Raw genomic sequence first — 17,426 nt, 5'->3', positions numbered from 1 at the left:
GAGAAAGTTTCGACCTGTGCCAAGGAGGCCTAGTGTATCTCCTCTTCCTTCTTGTAAAGTTTTCAGTGTGTCAACTTTTACTTCGAGGTCTTTGATCCATTTGGAGTTAATTCTAGTGCAGGGTGACAAAGAAGGATCCAACTTTAGTTTTCTGCAGGTGCTTAACCAGTTCTGCCAGCACCACTTGTTGAAGAGGCTGTCGTTCTTCCATTCTATTTTTTTTTGGCTCTCTTATCAAAGATTAGGTGGTTATAGGTCTGTGGGTTAATATCTGGGTCCTCAGTTCTATTCCATTGGTCTTCAGGCCTGTTCTTGTGCCAGTGCCATGCTGTTTTGATTATTATAGCTCTGTAATAGAGTCTAAAGTTTACTATTGCAATTCCTCCTGCACTGTTCTTTCTGTTAAACAGTATTTTCTGTACGGGGCCTTTTATTATTCCATATGAAATTTTGGATTGCCTCTTCTATTTCTTTAAAGAATGACATGGGGATATTGATGGGTATTGTATAGAATTTGTAGATAGCCCTTGGCAAGATTGTCATTTTCACAATGTTGATTCTTTCAATCCAGGTGCATGGGAGGTTTTTCCATGGCCACTTAGTAGTGCTTCTGGAATTTCCATAATTCAGTTTTTACGTAGTACACATTAAACTTAGTGGCTGCATTTGGTCACCCTTCTCCCTCCATTCCTGTGCCCTGTCCTCCCCAGCCCCCTCCCCCAAACACATTTCAGTTTCTTAATCTTCATTTTGTTGCATGGTAGGTTGCTCAAAGGAGGTAGAACTTTCCCACTGGTGTCTTCTTTCAAGTGTATTGCTGCTCAGTCAACATGCATGTGTGTATATGTGTATAATGCTGTGTCTGTTATGTCTTTGTATATTTTAGATCTAAGTCCATGTATGAGGAAAACATGTGCCATTTGTCACTTTGAGCCTAACTACATGTTATGTAATTTTTCTAGGTTCATCCATTTTGTTGCAAATATCATAATACTATTCTTTCTAATGGATAAGTAAAATTTGATAGTATATAGGTACCACATTTTCTTGATTCACTCATGTATTGTAGGGCATCTGGGCTTTTGGCATCGCTTGGCTATTATGAGTAGTGCAGCAATGAACGTGGGTGTGTGCAAGTGTCTTCTGGTATCCTGACTGTCAGATTCTGATTTGGTGCCGGGTCATAGGGAAGTTTCAGGTCTGGTGTTGGGAGGAGTCTCCAGGTTGCCTTCCAGAATGGATGCACCAGTTTCCATTCCTACTAAGGGTTTAACAGGACTCCTTTTCCCCACGTCCCTGCCAGCACTTACTGTCATTTGTGTTCTTAGTGATGGCCAGTCTAACTGAGGTGAAATGGAATCTCAATGTTATTTTGATTTATATTTCCCTCATGGCCAGGGATGTTGAGCATTCCCTCACTTGTCTGTTTGGCCCTTTGTACTCCTCCTTCTAGCAACTTTGTCTATTATTAATGAGCTACCCATTTTTTTAGGAGGGTTAGTTTCTTTTTTAATGTTACTGTTATTATAAAGGTGATATTCAGATGGAATACACTTGCATATGTCCTGTAATGAGTACATTTCCCTCTGCACCTCCCTATCCCTCCCTTCCCTTCCCATACTCTCTCCCAGGTCCTTCCTCCCATCTGCACCCAGGACTTGCACAGTTCACTGTCATCACAATATCCAGTGAGCTTCACTGATGCACTTTCCTACCCATTTCCCCTTGGATTCTGTGCTCTCTCTCCACCTCCCAGGGACACAAATAAACCATACATAAAGAAAAGAGGAAAAAGAAGCAAACAATTCTTTAAAGCTCTCTCATTTCCAGATGTTGGAGTTTGATTCAATACTTGTACATACATGTGCATATATATGTACATTTATTATTTTGTACATATATAAAGAGGCACACAGTCAATTGCATGTTTGTGTTTCTCCTCGAAGTAATCCTCTTTTGGTCTCACGTGTGTAAGTCCCCAGAACTCTGTATAACTTATCATATTCCTGTGTGTTTTAGATCTGACTTCTGCAGATTAGGGAAAAATGTGCCTCCCTGAGCTTGGCTGACCTCATGTAAGATGATTTCTTCCAGGTTCATCCATTTCAGGAAGGTTATTTTCTTGAGCTCCTTATGGATTCTTGGTACGAGGCCCTTGTCTGATACAAAACTGGTGAAGACCTTCCATTCTGAAGGCTCTCTTTTTAGCTTGATAACAGTCATTAGAGGTGCAGAAGCTTATTCTGATGTCATTTCTTCTCTATCCTATCTGCAGAGCTCTGGGAACTGTGCCACTAGACTTGGTTGTCAGAGCACACAGGGTAAAACCATGGGTTCTAATCATTTTCAGCAAGTCATTCTGAGAAAAATTTTTGCTGTGAATTACATTTGGTCTGAATTCTAAAAACAAAAACAACAAAACAAAAAAGGAAGTTTCCGCCTGTGACAGTGCTGCTAGTGTTTCTCCCACTCTATCCTGTTGCAGTTGCAGGACTTCGGGTCTGACCCGAGGTCGGCTACCCTTTGAGCTGCTGACGTTAGTGCAAGGTGACAGCTGGGGGTCATTTCAGTCAGATTCATTTGAAGGCTAGTTTTCCTATTGTTAAGGAGGCTTTTTTTAAAACAACATATGTATTTGGCTCTCTTGTCACATATCAGATGGCTATAAGTACATGGGTCTATCGATCTTCTAGCATATTTCATTTCATCTCTGCACCTGCTTTTTTTTTACCAGTTCCAAGTAAAATTTGATGTCTAGGCTTGTGATGCCTTCAGCATTGTATTTTATGCTTAGAATTTCTTTGGGTATTCCAGATCTTCTGTGGTTCAGGTTCCGTGTGGAGTTATGGATGTATCTTTGAGGAATGGCCTTGTGATTTTGGTGGGGATTGCTCTGCTTTGTGGATCTCCTTTGGCAGGATAGCCAATTTCATGAGATTATCCTGCATATCATGAACATGGGGCATCTTTCCATTTCCTAATACCATCTTTTATTGGTTTTCTTCGGATTTTTAGTTTTCACTACAGGTTTATTCCTGAATATTTTATTTATGAGTCTATTGCAAATGGAATTATTTTCCTGATTTCCCTGTCTGATTGTACATTGTTGATATACACAGAAGCTACTGATTTTGTGTGTTTATTTTGTATGCTGCTGTTTTGTGAATGTTATCGATTAGAACCAGTGGTCCTTTAGAAATAAGACCATGTTTTTGTTTCTCTGTGAGGGCTGGCAGAGTAAGCTGGTCGAGATGGACACTGACTGTATCCTTCAGACCTGAAATTCTACCTTACCAGGCTCTCCTTGCATTTAGAGTCCTCGCTGAGCAATTGGTAGATATTTTAATGTTCATTCCATTATAAATAAGTCCCCTCTGGTTTTGCTGCTTTAAATAGTATTTACTTATTTTGCACATCCCATGTTTTAATGATATGTCCCATAAGATTTCATCCTTGATCTTGTCTGCTTGGAGTTTTGTATGCATTCATCAGACATTTAGCTTTTATTTCTCTCGCTCATCCCATTATACATACAGTGACTCTTTTGACAGCATCCACAAGCTCTTCCATGCCTCTTGGTGTCTCTTCTGTGTTTCCCACAGTCTTTGACTGTTTGGCATGGTTCTTCTGCCTCTTCCTAACCCTCTGATGCCCTGTGCCCAGCATCCTCGATTCTACCTCCTGGGCTTTCAGCCGTGTTCCTCGTCAGGTCAGGGAGCTGTCTGAGCTTTCCATCTTGGCTTGGAATCCCTCCCATGTGCTACATTTCCTTCTTCAGTTCACGTAGTCTTGGTATTTCTTGTGTGTGGGGTCTACCTTGGTGTTTACCTAGCTTCTGGCAGGTCTACTATTGGTTGACTCCAGGACTTGTCTCCACATGGGCTGGATGAGCCCCTTGCTTTTCCTGTCTTCACTGTCACTGAAATCCTTTGAAGTCCAGGCTGGCTTGTGACTTGCTGGGCTGTCTTGTTTATTCATGAACATGTAACTTAGATGGTAGGAACGTTGGTTAAGATAAGGTTTTTTTTTTGTTTGTTTGTTTAAAAAGTGGATAAAAGAGAAAGAAGAGGAGAAGGAAGGAGGGCAGTCGGAAGCTCTGAACCAGGTGGAGAGGGTAGACTGGTGGAGCTGAAAGGGAAATTGCCCTTTTCTGATTGACAGACTTGCACAAGTACAACATCTAATGCAGCGTTAAAATCTGATAACTATGTAGTGCAAGCATGAGGTAGTGTGGGGTGCTCTGCCTGTAGGGCCCTGCGAAGGGGTCTGAGTGCAGGCCAGAGCTGACCTCCTGCCTCTGCCCCCTTTGCTGATCCCAGCTTCAGCCCCTGTGCCTTCCGGGATCTGATTTCCTGTCCCAAGCGCGGTCACCCCAGCTCTCCCCAGCGGCTGCCCAGGCCAGGACCCTGGTGCCTCCTGGTCACCAGCTCCAATAGAGAGGGATCCCCGCAGGGCCGTTGCTCTGTCTTCCTCCTGCCCAGGTTCCCGTGGGGGGCTCTGCACCTCTCCCCAGGGCACCAGGGTCCCTGTGGTGGGGCCCACAGCCAAGAGCCCCAGGCTGGAAGAAGCAGGTGTGGAGATGCTGCTGGCTTGGTGGTCGTACCCCACCAGGGAGCCGGCCTGGGCAGCCCTGCCCTCCTCCTGCCCCCCTGCCCTTCTCTGTGGTCGTCTGCGTGGCTTCTCCGGTCTGTGGCCCGGCTGCCTAGGGCCCCCTATCTCCCAGCCTTAGCTCCAGTCTTGGCCTGCCTTGTGAATTGGTCTTGTTTCCAGGCCCCTGGCGGCTAGGCCCCCTCTAAGTCCAGCCTGGGCTGAGAGTCTGCCAGCAGGGACAATGGAAGGACTCAGTTTCCCCCCAGTTGTCTCCAGGTGTGGAATCCGTGTGCCCTAGACAGGCAGGTGTGCCCTGCGGGGCCTGGAGGGGCCTGGCAAGATCTGTGGGACCTGAGCAGCCTTGGACCCTGGAATCCCCATGGAATCTGGGGGAGCACTGGGGAGAAGTGGAGCAGGGACCCCTGCTCCCCAAGCCCTCTGCACCCCATCCTTCCCTCCCCACTCCGGCGGCCGCATCTGTGGGAAGAGTTCAGGATTCCCTGCCAGACGAGAGACTGGGGCTCAGAGAGCACTGTTGTCACATCTTGCTGCCAGGCCTTAGACTCCAGGGGTGAAGGAAGGCCTCAGGGTCCAGGGGTGCAGGCCACAGGGTCCAGTGGTGGAGGGAAACCTCAAGGTCCAGGGGTGGAGGGAGACCGCAAGGTCCAGGGGTGGAGGGAGACCGCAAGGTCCAGGGATGCAGGGAGACCCCAGAGTCCAGGGATGGAGGCCTCAGGGTCCAGGGGTGAAGGCCGCAGGATCCAGGGGTAGAAGGAGACTGCTGGGTCTATGGGTGGAGAGAGGCCACAGGGTCCAGCGGTGGATGGCTTTGCCCAGCAGTCATGCCAACCCCAGCCTGACCTCAGGACCAGCGCTCTCCCTGTAGGGTAGTCAGCGGCTTCCAGATTAATTCTCTTCGCCCACAGGCCAGCAAGGGCTCCGGGACAGGGCTCCTTAAGATGTCTTCATTCCAAGCAAGAAATTTAAAGCAGAATAAAAAGGGCTGTTAGTGCAGAAAGGTAGACAAGTTGAAAACGCGTTTAAAACAGACTTGCAGACTTTGTTCAAAAGTGCTACTCGAAAGACTGAAACTTTTACAAAGATTATAACTCCAAACATGTTTCTACCATGTGACTGCCAGGGACTACGAAAATAAGAAGCACAAACAGGGAATTAAATATAGATTCTAGCAGCTACCAGATCACAAGATTGGAGGAGAGGAAGTTTTGTTTTTTGTTTCTTTTTTACCTTTTGTCAAACAACACCTACGTGAGTTAATTTAGAATCGGAGCAAAACCTAGTTTTGGAAGCTAGAGAGGGAGGAAGAGATGGGAGTAAAACTAACCATTTCTATCCTCCCGGGAGCTTCCCTAGGTGGATGTGGAGTGAGCCTTTGCTCCTAATTTCTTCTTCCATACCAGTCAGAAAGGCTGGGGCCAAGGACAGGCACCCCAAGCAAACCCCATGCCTGTAGTTATTGGATGCCAGCAGGACTCTGGCAGCTCACACTTGTATTCCTAGCTGCTCAAGGGACTGAGATCTGAGGACTGTGGCTCTGAGCCAGTTCAGGAGGCAAATCCTTCAGAGTCTTGTCTCCAGTGAACCAGCAAAAAGCTGGAAATTGAGTTGTGGCTCAAGTGGGAGAATACCTGCCTAGCAAGCATGAAGCTCTGAGTTCAAATCCCAGAACTGGGGTGTGTGTGTGTGTGTGTGTGTGTGTGTGTGTGTGTGTGTGTATGTGTGTGTGTGTGTGTATGTGTGTGTGTGTGTGTGTGTGTAAGAGAAAAAAGACAAGAAGAGACTGGGAAACGAGAGAAAGAAACAGAAAAAAGAAAAATGGGGGGAGAGAGAAAGAGTAGTTTATTAAGCATTTCTCATATATCATGTGCTCATGTGCTCTTTTCCTCTTTTTGAGAAACTTACACTTCTCTCTCTTCCTCCCTCCCTCCCTCCCTCCCTCCCTCCCTCCCTTCCTTCCTTCCTCCCTTCCTCCCTCCCTCCCTCCCTTCCTTCCTTCCTTTTCTTTCTTCCTTCCTTCATTCCCTTCCTCCCCCTCCATCCATCAATCATCATCTGAAAGGAGCACATTCTCCAGTAACATCATTAAAACAGCTTTGATAAAGCACATATTTATTGAACAGTTCCAATGTATTCCATACAAGTAAAAGCCAGAAAGAGAAGAGCTCGCTCCATCTGAGGGAGTCTATGGCACTTCAGCTTTGCCCAGAGTCCAGGGATCTCCGCCCTAGTCTCTGAGGCAGTCATGTAAGTAAGGGCAATGGTGCCTGTAAGGACCCAGGAAAACTAGCAGGGGCCAGACAGAGGCAGCTCTCACCCCAGAAAGAATAAACGCCATTTGTGAGGAGTGACTATACCAGAGCCTCACCATCCCATGTAGAGATTGTGACAGGACAAATAATAGTAAGAAAAAGTCTTCCCCTGATGATTTCTGGAGTAGATGAAGATAAAAAGTTATGCAGGAATTCTAGAATGAACTGCAGCAAAGGGCACTGCAGAGGAACACATTGTGACCATAAGGGAATATCAAAAAGTCTTTACAGCACTACCACACACACACACACACACATACACACACACACACACACACACACTCACACACATACACACACAAATTGGGGGGGTGTTGGAAAGTCTATTCTTGCCTGCCATACTAAACTACTTTATCTAATTTAATTTACAGAACTTCTTTCAAATAGTTAGCAACCTTCTAGATGAAGAAAACAAAGAAAAATGGGAAGATGCACAGCAGGTAAGGTTGGGGTGTTTGAAAACTTATAACGAACACAGTTGAATTTAATGAAAGACATGCATGAGGAAATTAATGATCTGTTACTCTAATAAATAAAAATGGATTTGAAGTCACTTCAGATGCTGGGTGCTGGTGGCTCACACCTTTAATCCTAGATATTCAGGAAGGTAAGATCTGAAGATCATAGTTTGGAGCCAGTCTATGAAACTGTTATCTCTAATTAACCAGCAAAAAGCTGAAATCAAGGCATGGCTCAAGTAGCAAAGCAGTAGCTTTTAGCATAAAAGCTAGATAAAAGTGCAAGGCCTGAATTCAAGCCACATACTGACACAAAAATTATTTTAGATGATGAGATTATAATTTTAGAGGCCACATCCGATATAATATCATTCTGCTAAGCAAATGGTATTACACATATGGAGGAACTGAGCAGATCTAAGGAATTCATCACTTTACAGACGGTATGTTTAGTAACTATATGCTTCAGCAACCCATTCCTTTCCTGTCTCCAAACAATGGGAAAATTAAAAAGTCTAAAATCATCCATTAAAACAAAAGTATACATATTTACTGACAAAACCATTTCTATCTAATTCACTGACATATACAATCTGAGTGATATCTACAGAAGTGCATTTTTACTCCAAGATATGAGTTGCAAAAGTAAGATTTCCTGAGAACACATGTTTGAGAATTGACTGATTTCCACCCTCCTGGTGTGGCAGAGGGGGTTACTGGGGGACGGTGCTTGCCCTTGGCCTGTGCTTACCCTTGGCCTGTGTTTGCCCTTGGCCTGTGCTTGCCCTTGCCACTGCTGATGGGTGTACAGGTAGGAGATGTTCTCCTGGATTTGAGGGCGAGAAAGGAAGGATAGTCAACAATGTTTATGAAACCATGGTGGAAGCTGGGTGCCAGTGGCTCATTCCCATAATCCTAGCGACTCAGGAGGCTGAGACCTGAGGATGTCCACCTGGGCAGACACAGCTGTAAAACTCTGCCTCCAGTTACCCAGAAAAATCCTGAAAGTGGAGGCATGGCTCAAGTGGATACTAAAAAAAATGGTGTAAAGAGCCCAATTTCAGTACTCCCGATGCTATGTGTAAGTGGGAGGGGGAGTTCACCAGAAATAAAGTCGTGAGTGCTATTCCTGAGTAGACCATCTGCTAGACATCTTCTATGTCCTTAGGCTCATGGATTAATGAACGCAGCACACCCACCCAGGTTCCTGCAGGTCCTCCAGGTTCCTGGTGTCATTGTCAACTATTAATTCAAACACTGCAGCTGGCGCCAGCTGCAGACATTTCTCAGACAAAGCGAAGCTTATTTGAGACCTCATTCTGTGCAGTTTTTCTCATTCCAGTTCTGTTTTCTTCTTTATAGACTTTCCATCCCATCTAACACTTTCCTGCTTGTTTTTCTAGATTTATCCAGGCTCAATAGAGTTGATGCAGGTGATTGAAGATTTTATACACGTTGTTGGAGTGGGGATGATGGATTTCCAGAATTCATACTTAATGACTGGAAATGTAGGTAAGAAATAGGTTGCTTTTTTTCAAAAATCTTCCTGAAACTAAAAAAAAAAGGCTTGCAAGTATCTGTGTCACGAGGCTCTGTGATGATGCCACTGTGCGTGTCCTTCAGCGGGTGTGGGTGAGAGCTCTGTGGACACTTGCTTTTGACCTTGAGATGACTGCAGTGTGTGCGTGCTTTGTGCACACGAACATGTGCACATTCGCATGTATTTGTGTGTGTGGAGCGCTCGTCCTCTTGCATGTCTGCACATGTGTGTGTGTGCAGGTAAAGCATACACCATTGTCCATTTACCTGTGTGTGTGTGTGTGTGTGTGTGTGTGTGTGTGTGTCGGGATGTTAAAGTGCACTCCATTCTCCACTTACCCATTGCTCCTTGCTACCCAGTTCCACTTGGGCTGTTTCCTTCTCCCTTTTCTCCTCTTTTCTTCTTCTTTCTTTCTGTGGATACTGAAACTTGGACTCTGGATCTAGGCACGGTCCCCGAGCTTTCTTATTCACGGCTTGTGGTATTCTACCACTTGAGCCACAGCTCTAGTTATAGCTTTTTGGTGGTAAACTGGAGATAGGAGTGTCAGATATCAGCCACCTGAGTAGCTAGGACTACAGAGGGGACCACCAGCACAGGACTGCCGATTGAACTTTGAAATTATATTCCATAGTGACTCTGGGAATAGCACAGTCCTGCCGTCTCCCATGTGCAGTTGATAAGCACCCAGGCAGGGCTGACTATCCCAGAGGTGGGTAGGGGTGGGTCACGGGGCTGGGACAGCTGCCCTATGTGGCCCTCAGCCTGGGAAGGGGCTCAGCAGTCACACATAGCTGCACACATGTGGGCCTCTTCCTCTCAATGACATTAACTCAGAGCTGAGACACAGAGCCCACACACACATTTGTTTGCTTCCTGATATGCATCTAGCCTCAAGAGTTGCATTTGTCATGTGATCTGTCTTTGTAGAAAAAATTGTAAAATTTGGGAAGAATGAAGAAAAACCTTCTTAATTATTATCTGTATGGATGCAGAGTTGGTTCATGTGTTGTGTTTTTTTAAAAAAAACTCCTCTCCCAATGTGACTGTGAATCAGGAAGGTTTCCTTTCATTTGTCATACATTGTCTCCTAAAGACCACTGAGCTATAAATACAGATGTCTTCAATTACACATTTTATCTTGCATTGTTGCATTGTTATTCACTCCGTATGGGTTGTAGTGCATAGTCAGGAAGAGACCCACTTGCCGAGTCCCCTAGCAGGGTTCTACTGACACGGAACGTCAGGTCTCTTGAAAGGGATGGCTGGGTGTTGTTCTGTACTTCATTTCTTCTGAAGTCCTCAATCCCGAGGGAGTCCCTGTGGCACTGTTCACCAGTGCGGCCTGGTGTCAATTAAGTAGAGCCAGCAGTTTCCAGTACCCTGATGAGAAGGCCTGTGGGGATAGGAATGGGACAGTGATCTATCTGAAAACACGTATCTCCGCAGTGTGGACTCCTCATGCCCACACCCTCGTCATGCACACCTGACCTCCCCCGCGCTCTGGAATGTTCTCATGCTTACTAAACCCCGCTGGGGACTTGGACTCGCATCCAAAGTGAGTTCTAGAAGCTGTGCTGGTTCTGGAATGGAATGAACATTCACTCTCAGAGCAATGAGAATAAAGGCAAGCAAATGTAGTGCTTTGGGAGTCTTCTTCCAATGTGGAAGTTAGACCTCAATTACAGATCTATATAACAGCATAGAGACCTTTGCATATATATGCAGGATGAACATGGAGGGATCCAATGGTAAGTCCTTCATGGTCAGGTGAATTTACAGTTGACAGAATGAACACCAGGAAGCGGGGTGGGAGATCAGGAATGGGGAGAGGAAAATCAGTGTTCTGTGTATGAGTGGATCCAGGTAACCTGAGGGGAGGGTGGGTGGGTGAGAGGGCCAGGGAAAGGAAGGCCAGGGCACCTGTGTGTGCATGGAGGGGTGGGGGTGTGTACCTGAGAGGAGGGTGGGTGAGAGGGATGGGAAGAGGAAGACCTGAGCACTTGTGTATGTGGATCCAGATAAACCCAGGGTTCAGATGGGGTGAGACGGACAGGGAGAGGAAGGGAAGAGTGACCCTGCACACGTAAACTCACATTTGAGTTGAAACCCCTTTGTAGCACTACTCAAGGAAACATTTAAAAATTAATTGAAAAAACTAAATACAGGATCTTCAACAAATAATAAATTCCAACATTACTGAAAGTGGAAATCCAATGTCTGTTGCCTAAATGGCTGGGAAAAGGAGGGAAAGAAAAATGGGAAGAAATGGTTGTCTAAATATTTCATGGTGCATAGAGGACGGCAACACAGCCTGCAAGGTGGGGTCAGTCAGTGGGCCCCACTCTCAGGGGTCCTGGGATCTTGTCCCGTGGGGAGACCAGAGGGGACCCCGCTTTCAGGGGTCCTGAGACCTCATCCTGTAGGGAAGTCTGGGGGACCCCTCGCTCTCAGGGGTCCTGGGAACTCATCCCATGGGAGGTGAGGGGTCCCCCACTCTCAGGGGTCCTGGAACCTGCCACAATGGGCAGCCTCAGGGTGGATCACTAGTAGCATGGATGGAGGAAAGCAAAAAACAACTATCTTGCTGTCATTACTTTGTAGAGTTCTCATTTAATATTAAAAGCCATTGCTAATTGAAAGTATTATGAGATCAATATACAGTGCTTATCATAATGGGTTTGGGAAATCTGACAAAACAATCAAAGTGAATCTCAGAATCTAGTAAATTAAAAATTGGGTTGAAAGTAGGCTTTTTTGAAGTTACAGTATATCACATTATATCCATAGTACTAGCACTATTTGCTATACAATTACGTATTAACCATTAACTTCCTTTGAGGTTCTATGATTTTCATGTTGGAACTATTAGTTTCACAATAAGATTTACATTAAGTTTGCCTCCTTTCTTCAATATCACTAAACTTTTGGTTGCATATTTAAGCCTATCCAAAAACAACCTAATCTTCCAAAAAAACCAATACTCTTTCATATTGACTTCATTTTTGTGGACAATGGGTTTGTTTGGCTTTATGGTTGCTCATTCAGCATTAATTATCCATATTAAAATTGTATGTCTGTCAGCAAAGTTTCCAAGCATCATTGCAGTAACAAGTCCAAGAAATCTGTTTATTGTTCATTTCCCCAAGTACTGGATGAGTGGTTAACACAGCATGCAGGTTGGTGATGAGAATTCATGCTGTTGAATGTAATATTAAGGCATTTTCAAGACATGTGTGCTATCATCAATCTGACTAGTGTCAATCATAATCGTTTACTATCATCTGCTTCATTTCATCCATTTTGATGCTAGTACATATGAAATGTAATTTTATACTTCTGTCTATATTCCCAGTGTTTCCAAGCAAGAAAAGATGTAGAATACTGTATTCTTATAGTATCAAATTGTGAAGTGTGTGATTTGCCACTAATTTGCCTTAAATCCTGTGTGCAAATATCAGGTACCCAATATTGAGGTACGTGCTCCGAGCACAAATGTACAGTGTGACAAAGACACGTGAGCACACAGGGTGCTAAAGAAGAATAGAACCTAGGCGAGGGAGAAAAGTTCTTCATCTTTTATTTTTTTTCAATTCAGCATCTCAGTTGCCCAATAAAATGCATCATAGTCAATGTCACCCTCCCACCATTTTTCCCTTTTCCCCAAAATTCTCATTCTCCATAGCCCTTTTCTTCAATGTGTTGAGCTAAGACTCATCAAAGAACTTTCAGAGACCATCATAGTTTTCAAAGTGGATACGAACTATTTTTTCACAAAGCCTATATGCATAGCAGTCTCATTTTTGTGGACTCTACGGCCTAAAAGAGAGGGAGACTTGAATACCCCAAACTAAGTGGCAGAAAGATGATTCAATTTAGCAAGTCTCAGAGCCTTTCTCATGGCCTGTTTTAAATGTCGCATCAACATTTCTGTTGCTTCTTATCGATTAACTCCTGGCTTAGGCCAAATGAGCTGAAAGCAGAGATAGTGCTTGAAGGGACAAATATATAAAAAAAAAGTAGAATAAGTGAAAGACTGGAACTAAAAGGTAAAATAAGCTGCAAAATAATGCAAGCAGTAGGACCCATATTGCTAAAATAAATGCTGCATCATGCCTCACCTTTGAGGGCATTAATCTCAGGAGTGTGGACAATCGTTTCTGCCTGGAATTGTGGCCCAATCCACCCAGTAAAGGAACTATAATCTAAGATGGAAAGGAAAGGAGTAATGTGCCTTACAGAGAGTTTTTTCAGAAGTAGTCCAAATGACATTTCCAAAGCTTCTTGCATCAGAAAAATATCCACATGTACACTGGCCTTTTGAAAACTAAAATGCCTTATGTGCCATATCTATGGGCATGTGGCACCTACCACACATCTATGTGTGTGCACGCACGTGTGTATATGTGTGTGTGTGTATGAGAGAGAGAGAGAGAGAGAGAGAGAGAGAGAGAGAGAGAGAGAGAGAGAGAGAGAGAGAGAGAATGAGAGAGGAGACTCCACAGTGGAGTCACTTTCTCTAAGGAGAGTGATCTGAGGAGTTTGATGAGGGCTTGGGAGAGAGTTCTACCAGCAAAGATGAGAGGCAGTGCATTAATAAAGCACTATTGATTCCGTATGCTTGTGTAATGACGTTGACTACGGACATATGGGAGATACAGTACCTGAGGACCTGAGTGCCTTCTGTGGATAGCCTACGTGGATGTGGGGTGTAGGGGGAGCCACTGATGTGGAGCGGAGCGTCTCCACGCATGAGGCGCTCTGTTACGGAGATCGCACCTTTCCATATCCTCCTCCCACGCAAGACGCTGCTAGTCTGCATGCTCGATGTATTCCAGAAATGTTGTATTACAAAAATGTATGACCTTTTCCAAGAAATAGCAGTTTCCAAAAATACCGGTGGGAGGGGAAGAGGGGAGGGTAAAGGGAGAAGGAGTGGGGAGGGTGGAGGCAGGAGGAATGAGGAGAGTGGAGGCACCTCCACCTTGAGCAGGAGGGACTGAACTTACAGCTTGACTTACAGAATTTTAACACTCCCTATGCCACTGCACTATAAAATTTTAAAAGTTATTCCTACTCAGCCTTAACTAAATAATGCTCCCATATTTGTTTCACTATATAGAATATTTTTATCCCTTCTTAAAAGTCAGGTTGAGGGGAATCTTTTTTGTGTGTTATTGAATGACACAAAATAAAGAGATTTTTTAATTAAATAATTTATTAACATTGATTTTTACATCATATTTCAAATGACAGGTTTAACAAACAAGTATTCAAGAAAGGAATCTCTATATACAATCACTGGCACTTAGATTTTAGAACATAATTAAAATTAGGCTGAGGGTTTTTATGTCATACATATCAATCTATGTAATAAAATATTATGTCTATAGAGTCATAGAATTTTATGTGTATGTAGTTGTGTTTATATTTCCAATACCATGCCTATAGCATTGAGTATGCAAATACTGAGTCCTGGCTCTTATACTGTTTGAATCAGCCACATATTAAGGATACCACGAGTCTTTTGATCCTTTGGTCTTGACTTGTATCACTGACCATTATTTGCTCTAGATTCATCTACTTCCCTGAAAATGCCATTATTTTATCTTGTCTGTTGGCTATGTAGAATTCCATTGTGTATATATACTACATTTTCAGTATCCATTCATCTGCAGCAGGGCATCTGGATTGTTTCCATCACCTGGCTATTGTGAATAGTGCAGAGATGAACATAGCTGAGCAGGTGTCCTTATCATATCTTGAGTTATGATGTTCAGGATAGATGCCCAGGGGTAGTATGGCGGAATCGTAGGGAAGGTCAATTTTCAGTTCTTTAAGAAACCTCCACACTGCTTTCCAGAGTGGCTGAACTAGCTTATGATCCTACCAGTAGTGCAGTAGGGTTCCTTTTTCTCCACAACCCTGCCAGCATCTGTCATTGTCTGAGTTCAAAATCTTGGCCATTCTTGTTGGGGTAAGGTAGTTTCTTAGGGTTGTTTTTATTTGCATTTCCTTTATGACCATGGATGATGAACATTTTCTCATATGCTTTTCTGCCATTTTAATCTCTTCTTTTGATATGTCTGTCTTTAGTTCCCTTGCCCATTTAGTGATTGGTTTGTTGGGAAAAATAAATTTTTTGTGATAGTATTTTGGGGTTTTTTTGTGCTGGAACTCAGGGCCTGGTGCTCTCATGTGGTTTCCAGGGTCCTGCTCAGGGACAAGTTCATATTTGCTGAGCTAGATCTCAGTCCCAGGATCTTTGTGTGGATTCCAAGGTCACACTGTACCTGACATGTTGTTACTTACCTGCACAGACTTACTTTGCCCAGGTAAATTTTAATGTGCCCACTAAACTGACTGTTTCACAAGACAATTCTAAATTCAGACCATATCCAATGATTAGGATTTGGCTTTTAGCCCAAAAATATCTCCAAATACAGAATGTTAAAATTATCACTTTTGAAGAATTTCAAAAGTTATATGTTTGAACCCCAAGCGTCATGAGATTCTGAGAAGTGTCATTTCATTTCTTCCCAAGTAAACCAATCAAAATAGAGCCTTAGAAAAATTTCCAGTAAGATATTTTTCTTGATTACACTAAATACCATTGTCTATTTATTGGTTTAGATCTGTGAAATATTGAGCTTTTGGGGCTGAACATTCATATTTGGAATTTGCTGAAATTGGTTCCAAATTCAGTTTGAATAATAATATAATACAATTTCAACATGTCCATTTTCTCTATAATGCCTTTTTATCAACATTAAATTTATGGTGTTTCTTATACTCACTGGAAAAATTAATAGTTTCCTTGATGTGCGTCTTGTTCTTCAGTTGAGGGGCTTTTGATCTGATGATGTAATTGTACAAATGAAATGGCTTCTCTTCCCAGGCTTTTTGTCAATGCTTAGTTTTATGGTTCATTCATTTCTCTCTCACTTAATTTTAGGCTTTAAAAATAAACCTCAAGTTGCCACCAACCCCCCAAAATACTCAAGATAGCATCTATTTGGGGTATTTACGTTGTCTGACTTCAGCTTACATAGATGGAGGCCCTCTTCCATTCTCAATAGATTACTGAAACAAATAGGTTTCTTTAGAAAGAAAACACGCTTCAGGCACCTATTTCTTTATACTATGAACATCCTGTTCTATGTAGGAAAATAGTTGAAGTGTAGTCTGTCTGTTGTTTGTTGGTTTGGTTGATGATTTGCCTGTACTGGAACTTAAACTCAGGGCCTGACTGCTGTCCCTTAGTTTTTTTTTTGCTCAAAGGTGGCAACCTACCGCTGCTTGAGCCACGGCTTGGATTTGCAGCTGCCTTATTTTTTTCTTTTGATAGAGAAAAAGCCAGTCCAGGCTGGCTTTGAACTGTAACCTCAGATCTCAGCTTTTGGAATACCTACGATTGCAGGTGTCTGGCTTTCAAATGTAGATTTAAGCTAGGATTTGTGATTACTGTGGATTGTTTGATTATTTCCCATGAAATGAGACATCACACTGGACACTACGGTTCCTTGTATCAAAAGCCTGTGAGTGAAAGGAAACTGATCATGTTGACGCAAAAAGCTGGACTGAAAGTGTAACTTGTGGTAGAGTGCCAGGTGTGAGCAAGAAAGCTGAGCAATCATGGAGGCCCTGAGTTTAAGCCACACATCCCCCACATTCACTCTCCCACTCACACACATGAGATAAGTAGAACAAACAATACATGGATACAAGTGAGTTCCTGCCACTTCTCTAAAAACCCAGTTCAAGGTGCTAGCTGGAGTCAGTATAGTAATTTGCTGTGATTTGTGAGCCTATTCTCTTTAAGAGAACTCTCTTTAAGATTTCATTCAGGATTCAGGGCCATGTTTGTGTTTTACTCTAGGTTCTGAAGACTTCTCAGTAAGCACATTGGACAATGCGTGTATACCTTGTATTTTATTATAATGAAACATGGCAGACAAATATTATCCCACATGCCCATGGGCCCAGGAGTTGAGAAGAGCAATCAAACAGTCCACAATGGCAGGGGGACAGAAAATGGAAATGGGGGTGAACCTGAGGGAGGTGGGGGTGCAGGCTTGGTGTCCCTGCAGGTGAGGGAGTGCTGCAGGCGACCTGTCCTCCAGGTGGGGTGCAGGCCTCTCTGTCTGTGGGAACCACATGCACATAACTTACTAGGGATCTAGAGGGGCCGTGACTGCAGATATGAAGGGTAAGACCAGGTGCTCCCTGGATCTTCACACCCACTACAGAGGGGCTGCAGGACACCAGCCGTGGCCAGCACCAGGCCATGCGTGCTGAAGGACAGGTACTGCGGAGTTGAAGTGGGAAGTGGACTGTGGAGGAGAGGAGGCAGAGGTACCGGAGGGCCTGAGGGGAGGAGTGATAGAATCTGATCTGCACTCTCACAGCTCACTCTGACTGCAAAGCAGAGTGTAATAGACTATGCAAACTGTGAGAGGCTATGGAGGCGCAGTAAGAGCAGGGAGGGAATACAGGGCCTGGCCCAGG

The 17,426-nt window shown here is 43.9% G+C and overlaps 1 protein-coding gene across 2 annotated transcripts in view; it reads left to right on the top strand.

Annotated features, from left to right (window-relative positions):
* Positions 1-17,426, top strand: part of Adgrb3 (adhesion G protein-coupled receptor B3) — a 466,475-nt gene that overhangs the window by 215,937 nt on the left and 233,112 nt on the right. For both annotated transcript variants that reach the window (XM_090338496.1, XM_090338497.1), the window contains exons 11-12: positions 7,292-7,360; positions 8,782-8,890. In XM_090338496.1, coding sequence (XP_090194622.1) covers positions 7,292-7,360; positions 8,782-8,890 — 178 coding nt within the window. The remainder of the gene's footprint in view (positions 1-7,291; positions 7,361-8,781; positions 8,891-17,426) is intronic.

Source organism: Megascapheus bottae, chromosome 8, assembly GCF_031878675.1.
Source record: "Megascapheus bottae isolate mThoBot1 chromosome 8, mThoBot2.hap1, whole genome shotgun sequence".
NCBI lineage: Eukaryota > Metazoa > Chordata > Mammalia > Rodentia > Geomyidae > Megascapheus > Megascapheus bottae.
This window is presented reverse-complemented; position numbering and strand designations above follow the sequence as displayed.